General features: G+C 43.7%; 1 protein-coding gene across 2 annotated transcripts in view; it reads right to left on the bottom strand.

The window, feature by feature from the left end:
• CREB1 (cAMP responsive element binding protein 1) overlaps window positions 1-23,807 on the bottom strand; it is a 45,058-nt gene extending 21,251 nt beyond the window's left edge. Inside the window, exons 1-3 of one of the 2 annotated variants that reach the window (XM_054069444.1) lie at window positions 23,510-23,807; window positions 3,626-3,747; window positions 12-158 (exon numbers count right to left, since the gene is read on the bottom strand). In XM_054069444.1, the coding sequence (XP_053925419.1) occupies window positions 12-158; window positions 3,626-3,739 (261 nt within the window). In that variant the 5' untranslated portion in view covers window positions 3,740-3,747; window positions 23,510-23,807. The remainder of the gene's footprint in view (window positions 1-11; window positions 159-3,625; window positions 3,748-23,509) is intronic. The other variant, XM_054069445.1, reaches the window with a different exon arrangement.
• Window positions 23,808-24,413: the final 606 nt, after the last annotated feature.

Here is a 24,413-nt window from a genome sequence, read left to right as displayed (position 1 = left end):
TCAGTCAGTACCTGAACTGTCTGGACCTGTGGAGACTGAATAACTGATGGCTGGGCTGCCTGAATGACTCCATGCACTTGAACTGTCTGCCCATTGGGCAGCTGAACTAACGTCACCGTGGGCGCAGAAGACGTGGCGTGGGCTGCTGGCATAGATACCTGCAAAGAGAAAGGAAGCATAAATTAGGTTATTGCAAAATCTTCTTATCTCACTATCAGGAACATTTTTTGGTGAAGCATTATGTCTTTTCTAGACCCCAGTTAGATGACCCAAATGTTTCAGCGTAATATAAAACCCCCATGAACTGCCTAAGCCCAACATCTGACCTACTTTACAAATTAATCTAATGCAGAATTTCTGCAGGCTCAAAACATTGCTTGTAAAACCACTGACAAGAATGAGAAGAACACAGCTGCCTCTGTTTTGATGTAACCTAATAAAACCAATTACCTTTCTCTTCCTTCAGTTAGATATGGCTAGGACTTGAGTGTACTCCCACAGACACTGCTGAGTCAAAGCCAGAAACATATGGGAGTGGAGCTATTTTTGTTCTCACTCAAGAAAATGCGAAGTTATTGCCAGATGTAAGAAGTTAAATTTTCAAGGGAGTCATACCTTTCAGACTTTCTACAGACTATACCATGCTAAGAAACTGGCAAAGTCCATTTAAACGAAGGAAACTGACCACGTGTTCAGACAGAAAACCCATGGGTTTGCAGCAGAAACAAATGGTTTGTAGGCCATTATAGTGATTCAGTGTTACGGGTCAACACAAACCCTACTGTTGGAGTTGTCTCCATGAGGAAAAATTGCCCATATTTTAAACCCTTAGTTCCTACACACAACTTTGTTTCTCCAGCACTGACCTGGAGGCACAGCAGCTATGCCAACAGGATACACTAATGACTTCAGCGTGGTACCCTAGTGATGTGTGCACAGCCAGGCATGCCTTGTGCAGGGGCTCCGTCTCTGAGGACAGCGATGCCCACACAAAGCTGTTCACATCATGTGGGGACGTGTCGCTCTGGCAGGTCACAAGAACAATGATGGGTAGCTGAAGGGCCATGCTGCAAGGTTACTGGGCAGATGCCCCGATGTGCATCCAGTAATCAGCAACTGCCCAGTGACAAGGATGCACATGTTCACACCTGGGGGGCTCCTGACAGGCAGGAGGGCGCGAGGGCTGCCGTACCAGCGCATGTAGCCCTTGCGTTGCACCTCTCTTGCACCACTGTAGCCCTCAGGGAAGGGCTGCAGGCAAGTGTGAGCTCTTGAAGGCCACAGCCAGGTTGTGAGGCCCTGACTAGCCAGCCTTCTCCTAGGCACTCACATTTGGAAAATTTAACAGTTCTCCACTGTTCAACAGCATTTTCAAGAAATTCAATCCGCGTAGCTGCAATGTGAGCAGGGGCTGCACTGCTGTCCTACCTAATCTCGAAGAGCTGCTATGAACCGGATGCAGAAGTAAACCCACTGCTGTCCCCATGAACACGTGGTTTTCAAAAAGCTGCAGCAGCTGATCTCTGAATTTCCATAAACATCCACCACTTACAAGGAAGTCTTGCTTAACAACAAAACTAAGGGGAATTACATGTAGCTCTCTCTCCACCACAGCTGTCTCTCCCTAATCCACAAATTTGTGTTTGCCTTTACCTTCCTTTTTCAGGGCAGTGGCTGCAGCATTACATGGAGGTACTTAACTTGCATCTGAGACAAACCAGGGCTGAGATTAACATAAGCAGACTTTTCTCTGGCAAATTATATTCCTTTACCAAGCAACCTTTTTTAATAATGCATGTCTGACTAAACAGTCCTTGGCAATGACGGCAAGGCTGATCAACTGGAGGCCACTCTGTGGTTGGATTAAGCCAACAGCACAGTGCAACTTCCGCAGTTGTCTCTGACTCATACCCTGTGGGACTGGAACGAGTTTCCTTTTGACTCTGGAAACCACCCTTAACTCACTAAAAATGCAGCAATAAAACTAAGCTTACAAGAGGGGAGACCTTACAATAGATAATGAAAGAATTAAATTCACATAATTAGTTATTTAGACTTGCCGAAGCCTCTGGGGGCATTTCCTAATGCCAAACGCTGCCACTTCACATATTAAAAATATTGTGATAATGTAACACTGACGCGAACAAGACAAGGAATTATGTTCAGACTGCCGTATCACCCCCACAAGGAAAATAAAGCCTAGGGAAAAGCCAAGGTGCAAAGAGTACAGTGAATGACAACAGAGGAAATTAGGGAAAACGTAACATATTTCCTTGTGGTTCATGTGAATTTTAACTGTAGCTGAACAGCTTTTTCTTACTCAGAAAAAAAATCTCATTCATGTACTGGGGTAATTTTGCCCAAGTAAAATCCATTCAACCCACAACATACCTGTAAATTCAGCTACCTAGAGGTTAGCACGGTGGCACACGGATTTGAAACATTCTTGCTTCTCCGGACTAAAGCTTAAGGCACAACAAGTGAGAAGCAGTTTACTGGTTTTGCTAGAGAAATAAATGACTTCCAGTCAGTTCACACTGAAGTGTTATTCACACCGCCTACATCCTGTGCCTAAGTTAGATAGTGAGAAAACTGCCCAAAGAGGCAAGCTGGTACAGGGCAGCTGGTGTCCTGTAAATCAACACTACAGCTTCACTGCACAAAACCATCCTCAGCATTTTAACAGCTCCAATCCCTATACTATCACTTGAATGGAAAGGTACTACCTCTGGTTTACCAAAAGGTGTAATGATTTTAAGAAGACATCAATCATTTATAAAATTATGAGTGATTTAACACTTGTGCCACTTAAAAGACACTCGATTCCCCAAACTATGAGATTTAAAAACCCGTTCATTCTTTGCAGACTGAAAATAGTTTTAAAATGAAATGGTTACGGAAGGAAGCCAAACAGATTCTGTACTCGTTTACACAAAGGAGTTGCTTCTGCCAACCATCAGTGTATCCAAGAATGACACTGGGTTCCAAAATTAGAGATGTGGTTGGGATTGCATTTCTTGTCTCTCCAAAATAATTTGGGGATAATAAATCATCTACTATTGTCTCTTTGAACAGCCAATAATTCTGTGAAATTCTGCAGACAAAGGATAACACGAGCTGTCAAATGCCAGGTTGTTTCACTTGATAATAATGTTTATATTATTAATCCCACCTCAGATGTTGTATTTACTGCATTATTTATCTACATTTTGAGTTTGTTTTCTTCAGAATTAAACTGACTGCTATTGACAAGTTTCTAACAAAACCCACAGCATCAAAATAATCTAGTCAATATAAAAGACAGTAAATTACAGGTTTTGAAAAAAAAAATGCCTTCTAGTGGTATGGTTGTGGTAAAGAATGCCAGAAATATTTTAATTCATTATTCTGTTAACATTACACAGTTTACACACATACAGTTCTCCAGAACTAATGTAGCCCAGTGTGATGGGAAGTTAAAAGTCTCTACTGCTTTAAAAATGTGAAGACAAATATTAAAGTACTATATATCACACCTGTTTCAGAATCGTAGTAGTGGAACTTTCTCTCAGGCCCATGAGCAGACATTATCCCTCTTAAAAAAGTTACCCAATAGGTAAAACTATTACACCATATGATTTTATACCTGGGCTAACGTTGCAATCTGTGGTTGTGCCTGTACTGTCATCTGTTGGGTTTCTGCCTCTGTAACGGCTGCATCTCCACTCTGCTGGTTCTCTGCTCCAGATTCCATGGTCATTTAGTTACCTACAATCACAATATTTGTCGTAAGTCTGGGTCGGTATGCAAGTCCATTATTCTTGGTGGATCTGGTAGCAATCACTGCAGCTGAATTCCCATTGCTACAATATTGTTTTCACTTGCTTATTAAAATGTTTTAAAATTTTAAAATTATTAGCATTCAGGCAATTTTTTTTCATGCCAAGTGCCTGCCTCAGGTTGATCTTTCTGTATGTAATGTTTCTGAAAAACAGGTCCAGTGGCCTCCAACAATGAGATCAGGAAAAATATGTTTTGCCCATCTTAAAAAAAAATGCCTGAGCAATTGCTCTGTGATGATCTAATACCTCTGCCATTGGGAACAACGACCGGCAGCATGTCAGCAGGGGCACTCCCTCGCAGCCAAGGTGACAACATGCCCTGCTGCAGCCCACCCTCTCCCCCACAACTGCAGTTTGCAGATAACCAACAGCAACTGCTTCTCTGTTGGACACTTAGTTTTCAGCCTTCTTCTGTCTGAACTAAACGTGCAACATCTCCACGCAAATCCTTTCCACAACCAGACTGTGCATGCCTCTACGTCACAGCTACTGACTCTTTTCTACAACGATGGAAGCCATTCCTACATGGAACTTAATGCAAATGAATATTTATATATTTAGAGGTAGGCCGTAGCTTGTCATAACCTATGCTTTGTATCACAGATAGATAGCTCCTAATACACTTATACTTCTAAGCAATAACTGCACAAGCCTGGATCATTAGAACACACAACTCTATAAAAAGAGGTTGCATAACTTCCAAACCCATGCATGTAGGCAGAGTGCAATGAATGTTAAATTCTGCACCAATCTGTGAAAAATTACTTTTCAGTTCTTTAAATACTGACATGAAAATATTTAATATATAACCCCCCCCTTCAAAACGCAAGGAAATGCTCCCAATGGTGATACAGCAAAATCACTGTTTTATACAGAACCAAATATTAAGAATGGCTGTTACCTCCATAGCCATAACACCAATCCTGTGTCTGGCCCTGTGCGGCCCAAGCTCCTCAGACTTCTGGCCCCTAAGGCAACACACCTCTCTTCAGAGTTGGAGCAAAACATTTCTGCTTTGGGAAAGGGCTCGGAGGCAAAGGATGCTCAGATAAGAAAGGTGGAAAGAAGGAGAAATGCCCCTCTCCATGCTCAACTTTACTGGCCTCCTTAAGGGAAAGACTTAGAAGTGTCAACACTGGTGGTGGCACCATGGCCACATGCAAGACATTTCATTTTAAAAATAGAGTCAGGGAAACTTCCATTTCAACCCAAATTCTACTGAAGTATTACAGGAAAGATAATACTCTCCAGAGATGTGTTGCCTAAAGCAGTAGAGTCACACGTGAGCCCTGAGCGTAGCACAAAGTTTGTCTTACAGTAAACCATTGCTAATCAACAAAGATAAACCAGCATCTCAAAGCTGCATCTCACATCAAAAGCCAGCAAGTCAATGTGTCTAAACAAAAATCTCTATATTTAGTACTGAAAGTGACCGTGCAAATGAGCTTTTGTGTTCGTGTGTGAAGGTATACACCAAAATGTTTGAGTATCAAATATTTAGTTCCAATATCTGTTTAGAAACTCTTAAGAAATGAAAAGAAGGAAAACTAGTAAAACTCAAAAACAAACAATGAAAGAAAACTTACAAATTTTTGGAAAAATCAAATTAAATTCTCCTAAGCACCTGGAATTTTGCTCTGCCTCTCCCTGCTGCCATGATTTTTGTTCCATGTAAACCAGGTATCAGTCCAACACATGCTCACAGATAAGCATGTACACCTATACGTATATACTGGTAAACTGGCCATGAAAGAAATTAACTGCAAACTCACTGCGTTTTAAGTAGTCTAGATGTTACAGTTTTTCTAATAGCCCATGTTCATGCAAATATGCTCACCCCTTCTTGCCTATAGTACCAAGTCTTCTCCATGTCATGCTTCATTTTACAGAAAGCAGAAAAAAAACCCTTGCACTATTTCTAATATATATTAGCAAATATATATTTCTAATATATTAGCAAATAGTTCTTAAATACTCCATTAATGACAACAGTTTAAGTAGTTTTCTATCCAAACTGTAACAGGAGTTATTTTAACAGTCTCGGCTCTCCATGTTATAAACCCCTTTTTTCTTTTTGAGTATTCTGCATTTTCAAAAGTGCAAACCACAACCCCAACTACTGTAGGTTCCCCTTTAATCTTTATCATTTTAAAGGAGGTATCTAGTTTTACCACTTTTCTTGTGAGTATCAGCCAGTTTGTCCAAGGTAAGCAAATCAACAACTTTCTCCCAATTCCTATGTGTGTATCATGGTGACTCCAGCCAAAAGACTACCTCATTGGAACCATTTCTGGAGCACATCAGCAACATCTCCCAGCAAAGCATCTAAAAAGACCTTTAGCAAACAATTTCCCAGCTATGAATTTAAGCATATTGCAAAGCTAATAATGCTTTTGTTTGCCGATCTCTAGATGGAGTCAATTGCCATACAAATGGAATTAGAAATAGATGAAATGCACAAGCGAGGGGTCTCCTGAATTAGGTATTTAGTTATGTTCACAAAGGCAGATGCTGCCAAATTCCTCCTGATAAATGCAATGGAAGATTTTCCAATCCTCTCTCATGCTATTCAGCAAAACCCCTCTCTTGTTTGACGAGCTTCGTTTCTACACTTGCATCATCTTTTGCACATGTAATCAGCAAATGCATTAACTGCTTGAGGTGCTCCTTCCTCTAAAGCACCAATGTCTTGAGAATCACATCCTTTGACTTGCAAACACCTAAAACGAACCTCCTTATAACACACAGTAAGCACCAAGCAATGCAGGAAGCTGCCTGCAACAATTAAATCCTGACACAGACGGTTTAAGTGAGTTTCCAACGTGACCTGAGTTTCTGGACAAGCTCTTGGTCTCATGTTACTTGCAGGTTCCAAGTACTCCTGAATTCAGTTCAATTTACCTTGCACTTACATGTCATCACGTTTGTATTTTAACATCTTCACTACCACCTTTTACAATAACTTGTGAGAAAATGAAGGAATCAAATTTTTGAGCATCATGACATCATATTCCAGATAGTGACTACTACATTGTTTCATGTTTGCTTTAGCAATACAGTGTTATTAAGATTGCCAAGACATACAAGACCAGGCACCTAGAACACAAATACTTCTTAAGTCGTGTGTACAGGTAAGATCACGATGGCTAAAATTAAGCTTGTCAATCCCTATTAGTTCTTGCAATTTACAGTGTAACAGACGAAATTATGTTTGGTTTCAACCCTTAAACACTCCCCCAACAAATGAATGCAAATCCTCACATCTCCTTTCTAAGGTCTCATATATCCCCAGCCTAGACGAGCTTTGCTGACTGGTATCTGAGTGTCCTTCTGCTCTTGTGGGTGCTCAGGCACACACCGTGACCCCATCCTTTCGCTCTTCCTACCCATTTTGCAGTGGTGCACGCCGCTCCCTGGCACTGATTTCCCCGGCAGACACCACTGCTGCCGGGACTTCGCTAACAGAGGTGGGGATCCAAAAGTGTCCTGGTGTGGAACAAGTGTCTGGGACAGGGGAAGAACATGGGAGCAGAGGGAGCATATTTTCTTCTCATTCCTCTGCTTCTAGGCAACTTTCTGTCTTGTCAGGAGAGGACACACGACTGCTTTGAGGAGAAAATAGCAACTGCTATATTTCACCTTGAACCAAGTATTCTAAATGAAACAAACTGAAAGAACAGTTAGCTACTAAAAACCAGAGTTGGAAAACCAGCTTCTGCTTGCCTGAAGTACACTGGCTATGAACTCTGCGCACAGAGTAAGAAAGCTGATGAGATTACCTCGTTAGAGATGGTTTAACTGGTGACTTTTATGTAATACGCAATTTTCTTTATTAGTTCAAAGGAGCTGATAATATACTTACTAATACTTTCTTAATAACATGCTTGCTAATCTGAAACTCCAGAGCAAAGAGCCAAACAGCGAGATGTTTAGCTGATACCCAGTAATTTGTTTCAGCCTAATCAAGTCTGGGAGAAAAAAGTTCAGCAGCAGGTAACAAACTGTAGTAGGAAAATTACACCAGGACAGGAGAAGATGGATGCTAATAAACACACACCTTTGCAGAATGCAGGGGAAACTGAACTACACAAACTGTAGAAAAATCCAAATACATCTGTCCCGTTGATTGCACAGACCTGGGAAAGAGGCTCGGGCACTACTGCACAGTTCACTTCAGATTTCTGCTTAACACATCTCTGTGGCATGAAAAGGCAAAGCGTTTGACTGCAAGAGTAATAAGATGATATTTGTAACTGATATTTTAAATTATATTTAAAAGTGCTTCTTGTAAAGATGGAGCCTATACGTCAGCTGGCTCACAGGGCAGAGGTTGGGAGCCCATCTTAAAAACAGGTTTGTGGAATTTGGGCACTCAGAGAAAGCAAGCCTTCAGAGCAACGAAAACCTGTGGTATGAAGAGACTGGACAGAATTACATTATTTACCCCAGTAAGGAGAGAAATGCTTCAAACGCTAAAAAATAATTTAAAATTAGTAACAGGGTAAGTAAACGCTAAACATTCACTGTCTGACTGTAAGAACAGCAAAGCTAAAAGGTGGCAAAATTTAAAAGTATAAAAATGAAAATTTTAATAATATCTAATAAAATATATGAAAATTGATACTTCATGTACTGCACAAAAGGAGCGCTGATGCTGCTGACAAAGAGCAGTTTATCAGGATTCAGAGAGAGGTTAGACATACACATGGTTAACAAAAATACCCAGAATTAGTGTGGTTATTTAATACCAAAAGTAATGCAGAATTGAAAGGTAGGCAAAACCTCATGAGTTGGGATTTAAATAAATCTCTAATCCTTAAAAATTCAAATAAAGTTTTTCATGAGGGGGAAGATTATGTTACATGTAATTCTTGCAGGTTCCAGTGGTCTTTTGAGATACCCACCTATCTTCAGTAACTTAAAGACTATATGCTGAATTAGGTGTGCTGCGGACAACGGTAATACCCGGAACCTCTGCTATTTGAAGTGAGCATCACTGCTGTGTATTTGGAACATGAGCAGACTTACCTCCCCTCCTACCTGCTTACAAAGCCAGGAAGATACAATTCTCTCTTCCCACAGCTTTCATATAATCTTTTTCACTCTCTAGTACCCAATCACTGATATGTCTGTGGTCTTCCCACTATCTCTGTCTTTCTTACTTCTTTCTCCACCTCCTGTCCCAAGTACTCCCTGAACTGCCCATCTCTCCTGAATGTTAGGCTCTGCTCCTTGGTTCCTCCTTGCTCACAGGAGCCACAGAGCTTTCCTGCTCTGCAGACAAGGCTGCTCTTTGTTTCCCAGGATGGACTGCAGAAAAAAGGTGGATGTCCTTCCCTAGACACCACTAACTCCAAGAACCAAAATACCTCACTAAGGCTGTTGCCACAGATATAACTTTCCATCCACTTTCATATGTCCTGAATATGAAATACAGGTTTCTGTACTTTTCATTTGTACCAGCTGTCGCACTAAGACATGCTACCTCCCACCAACGTCCTTTTCTGTCTTCAACCATCTCATGCTGACTATTCACTGTTATCAGTTAATGCTGACAGTTATTGGCCAAACAATAGAACTATACCTTGAGGCAACATGATTAGCTTTGCACCTCAGATGCGCTGTCACAGCAAATACAGCTTTACCAAGTGACACGCTTTAAAGTCTCCTCCTCCTCCTCCACAGCTAGATGATGAGTTCGGGTTTTATTTTATTAAGGTACATACCTAAATTTTGAAGAAAACATGACGGCTTCCAAAAACAGTGCAGAGACCCAATGAACCTATGCCTTCCCCATCCAGACATGACCAGCAGAGGCCATCCCTACTGCCATGTTAGGTTCCTGATCCAGCCCCACATCCAGCCACCCACCGGCTCATGGCAGTAAAGGGCTGGGGCAGCAAGGGCGCTGAGGGAATGGAAATGGAAGCAATGCCTGTTTCTGAAGCCCTGTATTCAGATCTATTCATAGCAGGTGTGCCGGTGCGATTGCTCAGGAAGCAAACAGCTCCACCATCCAAAGTTCCAGGAATTTGATTCACTCCATATTTACTATACGTGGCTTTATAAAGCCACAGATCCACCATGAAAGCATTGAAAAGGCCATCGAACACCACTCTCGTATGCTATTATCTGTTTTCACCTTTCCTGTGTAATTACCAGGGACATTCACATGAAATCTGTAAACATTTCCGCTGTTACTCTGCAGCGCGGCAGCCCTTTCAGCTGCAGCTCAGCAGCTGCTTTAAGAACTCCATTCAGTACCTGCCAGACGGAAAACGTTCAGAGAAAAATAATTTTATTTACAGCTAACACATGGGACTTCAAATAACCAGTAATAAATGCTTAACAGGACAAGACAGGGCCATAATTACCTCTCTCTGTCACTAATGACTGCAGTGGGTTGGCACAGGAATTGCAATTTACACCAGAGCTTCTCTGTCATCCCACACTGGCACTGCCACTGCCCCCAGCCCTGGGGTGTCTGCTCCTCCTGCCCTCTTCTCAGGGTGACAGGGTGCTGCACCATGCCAGGAATACAATTAACATTTGCTGTCTCATCTTAAATCTATCTTTTACCCCTTCCCTGAAGCTATTCAATGATCAAGCCAGCTTCTGGTCAGGGCAGTGCCAGGGCCAGACAAACTGACTGAAAGTCAAAGAATCGCCTCAACAACCACCTCCACTGAAAATGCAAAAAAATGAAGGGCCTTCAGATTATTTGCATTCACACACAGCAATGTGCCAGGTAAATTGAAGAATAAAAAGCTGCAAAAATTCTTCTTGCACCAAAGTTGAAGTATTTAATCTTGAACTTAGAGGAAAAGGTGAATCTCACTGTAAAGAGATCCTGCACAAATTAGAACCGGGCCATAAGGTGAACATAATACCTGCAATAACAACATCTGTCTACATCAATGTGACACTTGGAGAAACGTCTGAAAACTCTTTGCTGACTGAACACATGCTGTACCGGCCCATGCAAGAGAGGTGAACAATACAGTGCTTTCAAAAAGATCACAGAACAAATGCAACTAAGAGCCTTGATTACAAACTTGTCCGGCTCCTGACTTTTCCAACAAAACTTGTAGTAGCTGCACTTCCAAAGTCAGTGAAAATTTCTCATACTTAACAGATTTAGATATGTAAATGACAGAAGTATCGGAACAAATCACTTGCGTTGCATGCCAGTCTCCCTTTCACTAAAGAAAAAGTGGTGGCAGATTTTGAAACAAGGGCAGATCAAAAATCTAATCTCACAGCTACGGTGGTGAGCACCCAAATCAGTGGTCACGTCTGGATTTTGTTTTCTGTCAGCATAACACAAGAAAGCCGACGTTTGCCAGGCAGGCGTGCTGGTATGCACAGGTACAGTGTCTGAGTGCAAGTTGCTTCAACACCCTTTGCTGCTGCATTTTCCTGATTTGACTTCACTCTCCAGGCACTGCACTAGGATCTCATGTTTCTGCCTTCAAGCTTTTCAAAAGGAAAAGAGACTCTGACAACAATTAACTGTAGTTTATTACTTGTATCACAGATTCTATGAACAATTACAAGAGAATCCAGCAAGCACTTGATACATGCACATAATTTAATTCAAGTTTAACCTATATTGCCTTTTCTTGCTCAATAGAAAACAAGTGACCTAACTGAATTACAACCCTTTCCTTCGAGACTGACTTGGGCACTAAAAGTACGACTGAACTCTGGTGCACAGCTTAAAGAAACCAAACCTACATATTTCAATTCTAATTGTAATATATAGCTTAAAAAACCCCCAACTTTTTCCTAACATTACCTTATAGTTGGGATGGGTCTTGTGTGAACACACACAATTCTGCAAAGAGAAAGCCCGAGGGAAGAGACTAGAGCAAGCATTTCTTGAAGCATTAACCATGGAAAGCAAACAAATGCCTCGCTAGCGTCTTATTCCCTTCACATTCAGAAATTCCCTCCAAATCAGAAATTTCCTCCAAATACTCTCAGACTTCACTTAGACAAAACAAAATGTCAAAACCGATCCCAGAAAGGTTATGAAGTCATTGAATAACTATTATTACTGAAAACGTAATCCATAAAAATGTTATATTTATAAATGTTCTCTGTCCTCATATTGAATGCAGTTAGAGTATTAAACCACAAATTCACATGCTTTATGTCTGTGATTCTTAACATGTGACAGAATCATCATAATTACATCACTGTGATAACTATAAACACCTTTAATGAATGTGGGTAGTAAAAAATCCACCACACCCCCCCCCCCCAAAACATGTCTGCAAACCGGATTTCAGGGAAAAGAGATTTTTAAGGCTCTCCTGGGCGGTATATACAACCCATTCACAAAGACTTCATGAGAACTTGCTTGTTTCTGAGAATTTAGCACATTTTGTAGTTCTTAAATGTTTATCGCCAATATCATATTTATGCAGTGCATTTACATACAAACTGATGGCACTTTATATCAAACTGACAGCACAGCTTACCATCTTTTCTTTGATGTTATTTTCAGAAGATAAAAAGCACCTAATTTTCAACCTATGCTGATTTCTTGTTATTCCTACTAACTGTAGAAAGAGGCTTTCCTTTCACGAAAATGAAACCATGTGAAATTGTCAAAATACATGCCTCTTTTTTTTCTCTGTGTCTGCTGAAAGTACTGTGGTTCACTTTGCGATGTGCAGCTGCTGATTACTTAATGAAAATTATCACAGTAATGTATGTGAACAGCATCATTTGTATGCAGACTTCTTTAACACAACATAAAATACGGTCATCAAATGACTTTTTATGATGACATCTGGGAGCTAACGCTCCCACTGAATACATCACTAACTCCAGGAACAAGCTCTTCGCAACTGGTACAGGTCTGGCAAACTAATAATCCGCATAGTCACTGAATTTCTTGCCCTAGTCAAATTCTCCTTTTTCCTTTGACTGAAACAGCACTGGGTGGACAAACGAGGAATAAATGATTCCATGCAACTGAATGATTCACAACTGAATGCAGTGACATGAAGCCAGCCACTTCTCATACTTGCACTTCTAGCTTCAGCCCTACACTGTGACGATGCGCTAGCCTGATGGCAGTTTTCAATAAAAAGTTACATCTGTACTAAGACTGGCGAGGCACCTACGTGTGCGTGTGTCTCCAGAAGGGAGCCCCTGCGATGCCCCTAGGTGCTGCTGTTCACCAACACCACTCTCTTCTGCCAACAGCAGATACCTCACACGGCGAAGTGGCGATGGCACCTGCTCAGCTTGTGGTGAAAGCTTGTTGGACATGAACCAGCACCCATTTAAAAGCCACGAGGTGTATTAATGGAGCCTGAATGCGAGTAATGCCAGTACAGCAATGGGTACAATAAACTAACATCTCTGTTTGGCTAACAAGGCCCAGTACCCAAGGTGGAATACCCTAGCTCCCAGTGTGGGTTGTTAGCTTGGGCTCAGTGCCACGCTCAAGAGGCTACGTGACTCCTGCCTGCACAAGGAGGTAAATTGTACCCGGCTGGCACAGCAAGCAACTTAGAAAGAGAGCTCGAGTACTACCCAGCTACTAGATATACCAAGTAAATAGTAAATATCCTGCTGTGCTGGTCAACAAGCAGAATGCTTTTGGCCACCTCCTTGCACGGCAAACACCGGCATGTGAAGGTGTTGCAGCAGAAGAGGTAAGGTAGTCCAGAGTGACAGAACGGAGAGCTAATTCTGCAAGTTGACAGAGACCTTCTCCTTCCCTAGTGACAGGGAGACAATGGGAGATGGTGTTGGAAAAAAGGACTGTGTCCCTACCAACAATGAAAGGAGTATTTGGAGCAGAAAATGATGACAAGTTAACAGGCTAAGATCCATCTAAGAAGGTGCATGTGTTCAATTTTTCCTCTGGGTAGACCTGTCAGGACTTGAGACTTCCACTTGACATGCCACAGCCATTCAGATGGATGATATTTGTTCTCCTCCATTTGCATCTCTGTGTCTTATGGCCTTTTACTGCCCCGTCATTCATTTGGGCAGAATAAGACCCACCTAAATGCTGCATGAAATATTTGACAATGTTTTGACATGTTGTAAGGATCTTTGTCCACATGCCAAGCAATCTTTAAACATCCCAGGTCAGAGGCATCAGCTGGAGGAACTGCTGTAATCCCAAACCTGTACCAGCATGCAACTCTGTAGGGAAAGACTCTACACACATTTGTATTAAATAAATTAATAAAGCTACTTTGAAATTATATAGAAGATCGCCCAGCTCTCTTTTGGTGCTCAGAGCAGATCAGGAACAACCTACTGAAAAAAAACAAACCAACCCCACAGCACCGCACAGACTCACATCAGTCTGGTTAACAGAATGCTCCAAGTGGAAGGGCCAAGAACACAACATACAGTAATCCTACACCTGTAACAGAGAAAGGAATTGCCTCCATACAGCCGTTTCCTTCATTCTAATAATTTAAATTACATACTAGGCATGATTTAATGGAAGCACATGCAGGAATGTGATAAAGACAGATAACCACATAAACATGCTTATTATTACCTGCACTCTTTCCATTCCAAAGTAATTTGTTTCCAGAGTTTCTGTTAATTTTACAGTGTGAAAATATTAACAGACTCATCACATTTACCAGAATAGCATACTGCAAGATTGGACCGAAGGTTCTTAAGAGATTAATTGACCACAGATGACATTCTAATGAAATATGAATGTAAACTTAAGTTCTGAAGATTAATCTTCTGCAAAGTCCCAAAAATTCAGGAGACTCTCCCATGAATAGAGTAAATACTTCCTTTCACATCCTATAATGAGGGAGGGCAACTGTAGTATTTAAAGTTATCTGTTTGGTCTAAAACGTTGATATCTGAATTTCATAATCCCTTTGTTTTATTAATGTGAAAAGAATAATTAAAAAAGCTGGGGGTCTGAATACTGTGGGTCACCTCTGCAAAATACTGCACACAGAAAAGGGTCAGAGGTCAGAATCCCAAAGAGATACATGTCACATTTGTTTTCTCATCATTTTGTTTCAGAGAACTATCCAATCCGTTAAGAAATTCCAAGCAAGCATGGAGTATTAGGTATTAGCAGCAGCACACTTGCAAGAGAGTTTTAGGTGGAATTTGTGACTGTGCTGAGATTTTTGTCTGTTGGCAAGAAGGGAGAACTCCATTGCTAATGTTTCTAACCCACTTCTGAATGTCAGTGGCTAAAGGATTAATTCATTAAAAATGCCACTTCATATATTTACGCTGCAAGCTTGATAGGCATAAACTATTAAAAGAAGCACCATTAATTGTTTGATGCTTAGAACGCATGTGGTGTTTCTAGAGTTCAGCACACAGTGAGAGAGCATGAAGTTACATATATTGGTGAACACTGGAAAGCCTTGCTTAAAAAAACTGCAACACCTCTAATGAGATCGGAAAGAAAACACAACAAAATGGATGCTTCAGACCAATGCTTTCACTGTTTTATTAACAGATTATCTTTAGAACTGGCCACCTGAAAGTAAGATAGACTCAATTATTTATACACAGCTGACAATTAGCAGATATAAAGTCAAATGCCTGAAACAAATTCAAAATAACCTGTATCTGTACAAGCAATATACTTTATGTTATGATTCAGTCACTTTGTTTCTTTTGTAACCAGCAGTACAGACTAATTTGTCCTTCAAAGATCTTCGGTAAGTGAAAACTTCTGAATTCTTTCTCCAGTTCGAGTGCTACAGTAGAACATGCCCAGGTATGCACAAAAACCCCAGCACTTCCTCACAAACATTGCCCTTCTCCAACTTCTGAATGCATCCTATTCACAAAATCTATTGCAACATTAAAACTGAAAGATTTGGGTCTTAAGCCACAGCTCAAGACTTGGAAATATTTTAAATCCTATAATTGCTCTGGTGTTACTAGTTATGTTGAAATCATCATTGCTTGGTCAATTAGCACTAGTCTCGAAGCAACAACAGTCACATTAACTTGCTAAATACACCAAAACTAAATCTATGACTGACCTCCCTCCCTAAAAAACAATTGAAAGTAAATGGTGACTAAATTTTGTAGTAAAAAAATAGCTGACTGATGTTATCCACTGAGTGGCTTCTGGTATATTTTCCCTGTATTCTTCTATTTTCCTGGACAGTGCATGAGAGCTTCTTAAATGAGAAAGATCTCTCATATGCCTGCCAGGCAGATCTACTCTACAGTAGTATCTCCAGAACAGAGATAATTTATCTTGGTTCTCAAATGCTTAACTGGACTTTAAGACCTGCATTTCCTATAGGCAACACAGCTCTCCCCATGGAACGCTTGCTGGTAACGCTGAAGGTCAGAAGGATAGCCCCGAGTAAGCAACAGCCGTCGATGAACCAGCAGGGGCCAGAAACAGAATCCATGTTTTGCATCAGTGTGTTGCACACAAAATAAAATCTCCATTTTGCTTTCTGTAACTCCAGTCTTACAAGCTTTTCTGTTGGCAGTGCTGCCAGCTCAGGCTCCACTTTCCTCCCAATTCTGATTTACACCTTTAGCTGTCTGTAAGGCTGTGTAGTAAAAGGAACTGGCCAACCAATCTGCACTACACACGCACCAGAAAGCACAACTTAGTTTTATCCTGAACAAGCTCTCCAATCCAGCTCACATCACTGCCTCACAGCCAGCCACACTGCTGCTACTGGCACACAAGCAGGAACAGGGAAGGTGGAGCAGAGTCTACCCTGCTGCAGCCAGGCCTGCCAATGAAAGAAAAGCAAATCAAATCATGGATATAGGTGTCTTAAGGCTGCAGGAAGTCAACAAAGATACTGAAGAAAAGGAAACACCTCTGTAATTTCATTATTATTGTTTTACTGATGACTTTGCTCAAGAGTGGGGGGCTGGAAACAGGATGATTATTTTTTTATATAGTCAACATTAGCGTTCTGATGGTTGGGCAGAGAGAGGCATTTTTCAAACAGCCACATCGCTGACAAAGCAGCTGTTTGCAGCAGGTAACACACTTCTTCCCCTACCCATTGCAGGATAATGAACACTGGTTATACATCCCACATTAACCTTACATTGCAAACTTCACGCTGGTAGTTTAAGCCACAATTATTATTTTAAAATCAGGAAGACAGGCCAAGGCATCCATCAGTTTGTAGTAATAGTGAGACTAGAGTGAGGTCATTTCCAAAATGCCTTGGGCCAACTGCCAGGATTTACACCAAGGTGCTGGACCTGCACACTTTCTGGAGCTTTGTCTTCCCACTCGGGCACAGTTAAAGAAATGTTATGTATAATTCTTCCCATCTGACTGGGCTCTGCATAAAGAAAAGGACACAAGACTTATACTGATCCAACCACTTGAGAAGTCCCAAACCTGTCTCTGATGAGTAGCTAGTTCAACCACGGATGTGTCACCGGCTTTCAAAGGAGGGGAAGCTCTCCTTGTTTGTCCTAGCTTTCCTAGCTGCAGAGACAAACTGACAAGGCTCTGATCGCCACCAGAGCCCTTCTCCTCCTCCTTTCACTTCAAATCAGGGATGTATTGCAGTTCCCTGAGACAAGTCTGCTGACCCAACTCTCTGCTCCCAAAGGGAGAAAGTTGCGTCTCCCTCTTTCATTTCTCTACAGTCTCCCTGCAAATTTGCTCCAGTGCTGGTGCTAGCAGCATCTCAATCACCAACCAATTCTACTCACACAGAAGAAAACTAATCTGACAAAAAAACCTCCATGTTTTTTTACCCTGGGTTAGCGATTTGAAGTGCTCATTAAATTTTACATACAATTGATGCTATACTCAATGTAAGGGATGGCCAAACAGCACACAACCAGGAGCAGAATAGAAGGAAGAAGACGTCTGTCTCTGGGGAGCCTCCTACATTTGTGCCAGCTCAGATGAAACCACAACAGACTGCTTCTGTTGGTATTATGCCGTGTCCTCAGAATACACTGCCCTTTGTCGTATCTTCCCTCCCTTGGTATCTCCTAGAATTTTCCTAACAGCACAACAGAGAAAAATTTGGATGAGCAATAAGAGGGGCAGGGTTCCTACTTCTGTAGTAATGCCCTAGGCTTTTTTCCAAGGAATAGGTGTCTACCATCCACAAACGCATAAATTTACAAATCCTGCTCACACTGCATATCACTTGGAGGAATGGACAGGCACCAGCAGAGTTTGAGGCCAGGCCAGCTAAACAGAGTCACAGGAAGAGTCACAGGAAAGGGCAAGAAAATAATGCTTTCCATCCACCATTCCATGAGGTATAAAAGATAAGCTAGATGAGAAAAGATTTCACACTCAAGCCTTAGGAAAGGTGCAAGGGAAAGCAAAACCCAATTGATATTTCAAAGGGAACAGAGAATGAGAGAACATTTACAGTAGCATCTATGAGAAAAATGTATGTAGTGTTGGAGCCAAAATGTCACAGGATGTTGTGGAGTTGCTGGATAGATGATTAAGAAGATTGCAGCAAAGAGTTGCAGGGGATGGTGATGAGAGGTTAGAAGTTGGAACAAAACATGAGAGACAGCACTGCGAAAGTGAACATAATAGGTGTTACAAACACTATGTATATATGATATTAAAGCTTGGGAACAGCTGCTGGTCATGTTAATTTGCTCATCTTTAGCACATGCAAAAACTAAAACTTAGCTAAATGATCAAGTGCTGCACTAAGAATCCCAATGGAATCTGTGCCATCCAGCTGAGTTATAAACACAGCAACAGTTTAAAATGTTTTATGGAGGCTGCATTTTAACATTTTGCAGCACTGCTGCTTGAGCTGCCCTTATCTTTCTGTTCATTCCCGCCCCACCCCTTCCCCTGATTATGCTGATATAGATACTGAGCAGCCATGCAGCAATCAAGGGAAGGAATGATCCAGGTGAAAAATAATCGGGCTCCCCACCCTTCTGGATCATTTCTCCAGTCAAGTTTACCATGCACGAGCCCAAACATTTGCACCAGTGCAATGGACGAAACAACAAATCACCAGACATGGAGGTTCCTTCAGTCGAATTTACCGTCAAAAAACCCTATGCTTTCAGTCCATCAGGAAGTAAATAAACTTTAGAAAATCCTGGTTTTCTTAGACTACCAGTTTGGGTGGGTTCTTGTTTGCTGAAGAAAAGAACCTGCTCCTTTTAGAGTTTAGAAAGCTTTCTGAAAAAGTTTGTGGCAGAAGAGGAAAATGCAACCCAGCCTTATGGTTCTTCCAAATTGGGGGCAAAATGCTTTGCTGATAACCTCATTGACCAAATAAGCTATGCTGAAACAACACTTAGAGGGTGAGAGATTTTTACTCATTATTTGAACTGTACCCTCCAAAAAAGTGTGAAAACATCAAGGGCAGACATTTTTGTTTCAGTTTCCTGCATGAAGGCAGCTTCAAAACAGTTCATTATAAGGCTTCCTGTAACTTTGTCTGAACTAGATGGCAGTGTCTTGTCTCAGAGATTAACTTAAAAGTAATGAAATCCAGAATAGTGATCGGCAGGACTCTCCTTGTCTTTAGGACTATTTTTCCATCTTTTATCTAATGGGCTTGATTTATGACAAACATCACATCTCACAATACCCTCGGGAGAAAAACTGGTATGCTTATCTTAAGTGGTAAAAGAAACTCTCTACCTATGCACTTCGCTGCAAATCGCTAAGAGTACCTAACATCAATGCTGCTTTAAACTTGTATTTTACATATATATGAAATATATATATGCATCAAAACAGGAACTTGATTACTCCAAATTCTTTATTTTCTCCCTTTAAGTGCCTCTTCTACCACCTACTGTTTTTTTATTCTCTCCAGCTCGCACAGGATACTTGAAATCCAGCACTGCCAGAAAAAACCCAAAAGCAGCAGCATGAAATGAGAAATTCCTGGTCAGTTTTCAAATGCTTTAACTAAAAGACCAACCAGACCTTGGCACATCTTCATCTCCTGCACAGCTGACAAGGCTGGTTTAGAAACATGGAAAAATGGAAGGTGTCATATTTGTTCTCACTCACCTTTTTAATTGCAGTACAACCAAGTGACCTAAAAGTTTTGGAGAATAAAGTAGGTATCAATGCCTTCATGCTGGGAGTACAGAGATCGATAACCGCAGACTGCTTAGGTTTTCATAGTCACCATGAAATACGACCACACAGACTGCAGATGAGGCAGAACAATTTTTGATTCAGAGATAAGAAATCACTGCCTTGTCATGAAACTTCAACTGTACACAGGCAGGGCACGCAAACCAAATTCAGGATGGTTGTTTCTGCAGATGAGGATAGTGTCATGTCCCACCAAACTAACTTTAGATTATAGGCAGAAAGCTAGCATGGCCTTCCCACCGCACAGAATCCTTGAGAAGTGTGGCATTATCTCAATTTGTTTCCAGAGATAGGAAAGTAGAGGTGAATTGTGAACATCCCATTTGTTTCACAAGAGTGCCAACAGAAATTCCTTCTCGGCACCTTGTCTACTATCAAAATCTGCACCTACGGAGCTTTAACTGCACTTGGGCCGGAAGATGCCGTTTGCTTCTTACTGCAGCAGAACAGCTACTTTCCAGAATAACATCTCTACTACTACAGAATATTTCATATCTGACATCAGTACCAGCAACAGCTACGCTGGCGCAGGCTTCCAGGAGACAGACTGATGACTTGACAGTCTAAATGAGATGTTTCCAAGTTTTCTGGATCAGCAAACCCCTTTGCCCTCTCAGGCCTTTGTTTTTTTTCTCCCACCTGGGGTAGCAGAGGCCCTTATCAACAGAAGTATGGGAGGGAAAAAAAGTAGATCAGATGCCATTTATTGCAGATCACAAAAGCTGTGAGTACCAATCTAAACATGGATGTTCTATGAATGAAATTAAAGCATTAAAAATTATTACAATCTTTTTTCCTACATGGAAATAGTTCATTTTAGGTCACCTGTAAGGGATGCTTAGCAAATACACAACCACCTCTGCTTCCTTTTACCTCTGATCTGTGAGGATATAAAGCTGCTGAGGAAATGCAGAGATCTGTGTTAGGAGGTGTAGATCTGAAAACCTTCCTTTCTACTATAAATTGTGTTTCTAAATCTACAAAAAAAAAAGAATAAGCAAGGATTTACTGTCACATTTTTGTATTTAAAATGAAGTACATATTCCATCAAACCAAGAATGAATGAAATACACCAACCACTGAGCTCTCTTTAATCGCTATCAACAGCTACATTGCTTACTGAAGTCCTCAGGTGTCTATTAACCGATTACAACTTTAGAAACTCTCTTCTCAGGTTGGTATATTCAGAGTGGAGCGATGCAGAGCGCCTTTGGCCTTCATTTCAAAAGAAATGGTGAAAGTGACAGAAAAACAGAAATTAATTTACAAGGAAGGACAGGCCTATAGACATATGAATCACAAATAGCCATCTTGAATAAAGACTTATTTCAATTACTTCACATTTTGCAGTGAAAATACATGTTTGATGACTCAGGGAAAGGCAGAGATTCTAGTACAAATGCTTTAACTAAAAGAATTCCTGTATTTCAAAGTACAGTGTTTGATGGTCACAAAGGGACTGAACAGAAATATTTGATATTCCTAAATAAGTCTCTAGTCCTTTATTTAAGAAACAGGAAACTTGTTTCTCACCCCAGGGGAAAAAAAAAAAAAGTAGTGATAGGTGTTATTCCAGAAGCAGATTATGTGCAGGCATTTCAATATTTAAGAGGGAGCAAAACACAACAAAATATTTTTTAAAAAGGTTTTTTCAGGAAGATAAGTCATATGACGTATAATTTTTTTTAATCCTTGCATACTTCTGAGAGGTGTAACAACCTTTGGTTAAACTAAGTGTTATTTTTAATAAGACTGCCACGTCGTTTTTAGTTATTACTGTACACAAAAATGCAGATATCCAGGTTTTGGAAGTAGGAATAAAGTCAAAATAACGTCTTCTGTTTTAGGCAACATAACGGGGAAAAAAAGCTGCAGGGCTGCAGCCAGGCAAGGCTGGTGTGAAGTGGAAAAGGCGGCCGAGTTGACATCTGCTATGAAAGCAGGGAGAGAGGTCAAATCCTGCTCGCTGCGCAGCACCCAAGAGTCCGTGGAAAACCGGCTAAAGCAAATCCCAAACCGAGATTTGCCAGCCACGGCCAGGCTCAAGTTCACTTCGGGTTAAAAATACTAACGGGGAAGAAACGCGGCAGCAAAAGGGAACCGTATCTCTGTTACGTGATCCCAAGGCTCTTCCCTCCGGCACTCCCGGCGCGGTGTTGGGTGACCGAGGAGCAGCGCCCGCTCCCCGCGCTGCGAATGAAACAAACCACCACACCAAGCGCCGGCCCCGTCCACATTTTATTTAAACGCTTCTCGTTGTCGTTACGGAGCCGGGAGCGCCGCCGCCCCCGCTCCTCCGCCGCGGCGGGGTCGGCTTAGGTTTTATTTATACCCCGGCACAGCGCTGCGGGCCCCGGGGAGGAGGCACCGCGGGGAGCCGCCAGGAGAGCCCGGCCCCGCAGCCCGGGGAGGCGGGGACGGGAGGAAGCGGGGAACGCGGGGGGGCACAGGGGATGCGGGAGGGAAGCAGGGGGAGCGCAGGGGGTGCATAAAGGGTGCGGGGGGGGGGGGGGGAAGCAGGAGGAGCGCGAGGGGGGACGGGGGGTGCGGAAGGGAAGAGGGGGAGCGCAGGGGGTGCACAAAGGGTGCAGGAGATGCGGGAGGGGCAACGGGGGGAGCGCAAAGGGGTGCAGATAGCGTACAGGGAATGCGGGGGGGTGCAGGGGGAGCGCGGGAAGGAGCACAGAGGGGGTGCAGAAAGGGTGCGGGGGATACGGGGGGGGCGCGGAGGATGAGAGAGGGAAGCGGGTGGGTCGCAAGGGGTGCGGTGGGGGAAGCAGAAAGGGTGCAGGAGGTGCGGGGGGGCGCGGGAGGGAAGCAGGGGAGCGCAAGGGGTGCGGTGGGGGTGCAGACGGGGTGCGGTGCAGGGGATGCGGGGGAAAGCGGAGGGGCGCAAGGGGTGCGGAGGGGCACGCAGGGGATGCGGGGGGTTTGCAGGAAGGGTGCAGGGGATCCAGGGAGGGGTTGCGGGGGGAAAGCAGGAGGAGCGAAAGGGGTGCGGGGGGGAAGCAGGGGATGCGGGAGGGAAAGCAGAAGGAGTGCAAGGGGCGCCGAGGGGATGCAAGGGGGGGCGCCGAGGATGCGGTGCGGGGCTCAAGAGGAGCGCAAGGGGTGCGGGGGGAAAGCAGGGGATGCGATGGGGGGCGCGGGGGATGCAGGGCGCAGGGGGTGCGCGGGGAAAGCAGGAGGAGCTCAAGGGGTGCGGGGGAAAAGCAAGAGATGCGATGGGGAGGCTCGGGGGATGCGGGGGGAAAGCGGTGGGGGCGCAGGGGACGCGGAATGGAAGCAGGGAATACGGTATAGGGCGCGGGGGACGCGGGAGGGAAGCGGGGGACGCGGTGCGAGGCGCAGGAGGAGCGCAAGGGATGCGATGGGGGCCGCGGGGGGTGCGGGCTCCCCGGCGTCCCCGCTCCCCGCCGCAGGGTGTCGGCGGCCCGGCGGCCGGCTCCCATCCGCCATGATCCTTTGTTCGCGGCGGGGCCGGTGCGGGGCTCGGCTCCATCTTTGGCGCGAGGCCGGGCCCCTGGGGCTCCGCGGGCCCCGCCGGGCGCCGCGTCCTGCCCTCCCCCCCGCCCCTGTTCGCTGGGCGCCGTCCTCCTCTTACCGGTTACCAGGCTGCTCCGTCACTGCTTTCGTTCGCGCCCAGGATCTCGCCGCAGTTTTATTCTCTCCCCCACGTAACACACCGCGTCAAACTACACCTCCGCCGCGTCACTCGGCGCACACACGGCGCTTCCCAGCCCGGCGACAGCGGCCGACTGAGCAGCGCCAGCCGGGGGAGCGAGCGCCGAGCGGCCCCCGCGCGGAAACACCCGAGCGCTCACGGAAACACCCGAGCGCCCGCCGGGCGGCGGGAACGGCCGAGCGCGCCCCGCGGCCCTCGCGGAAACAGCCGAGCGGCCGCGGAAGTGCACGAAGCCACCCGTGGGGGGGAGGGGGGGAGGCGGAAAGAGCCGAGCGGCCGCGGGAAGGCGCGAACGGCGCTTCCGCCACGCTGGAGGAGGGGAGCGAACCCCCAACCCCCACGGGGAGGAGAGGGAGCGGCCCCAGAGCTGTGTGAGGGCTGTGGGACTTCCACATCAGCCTGGGCAGCGCCAGGGAGCGGCTCCAGCGGTGTGTGCAGCCAGACAGGAGCTGGGGCGGCATAGATTCCCGCTTCCATGCATGTGGATAAATTTTCCCACTAGTTTTATGCATGTTTTGTTGCTTTCCAAGGTCTAATTTTTATTGTGAGCTTTCACAAGAGTTGAATCTGCTAATTTGGAGCTTTGGAGCCAGCTCTGATCTTGCATTTGAGTTGGGGAAAGGCTGCGAGCAGAGGTGATGGCAGCAGACACAGCTGTTCATACAGATCAGACTGAACACAGGGCGTTATCATCTCCAAAGGATAAGCAGGGTCTGGAAAAACGCCATTGGAAAGAAAACATGGTATAAAAAACATATGCTATAACACAATATGCTATAAAACCATAAATATATGCGTTAACATAATGTGCTATAAAAAGTGG

Source organism: Cuculus canorus, chromosome 6, assembly GCF_017976375.1.
Source record: "Cuculus canorus isolate bCucCan1 chromosome 6, bCucCan1.pri, whole genome shotgun sequence".
NCBI classification, from domain to species: Eukaryota; Metazoa; Chordata; class Aves; order Cuculiformes; family Cuculidae; genus Cuculus; species Cuculus canorus.
This window is presented reverse-complemented; position numbering and strand designations above follow the sequence as displayed.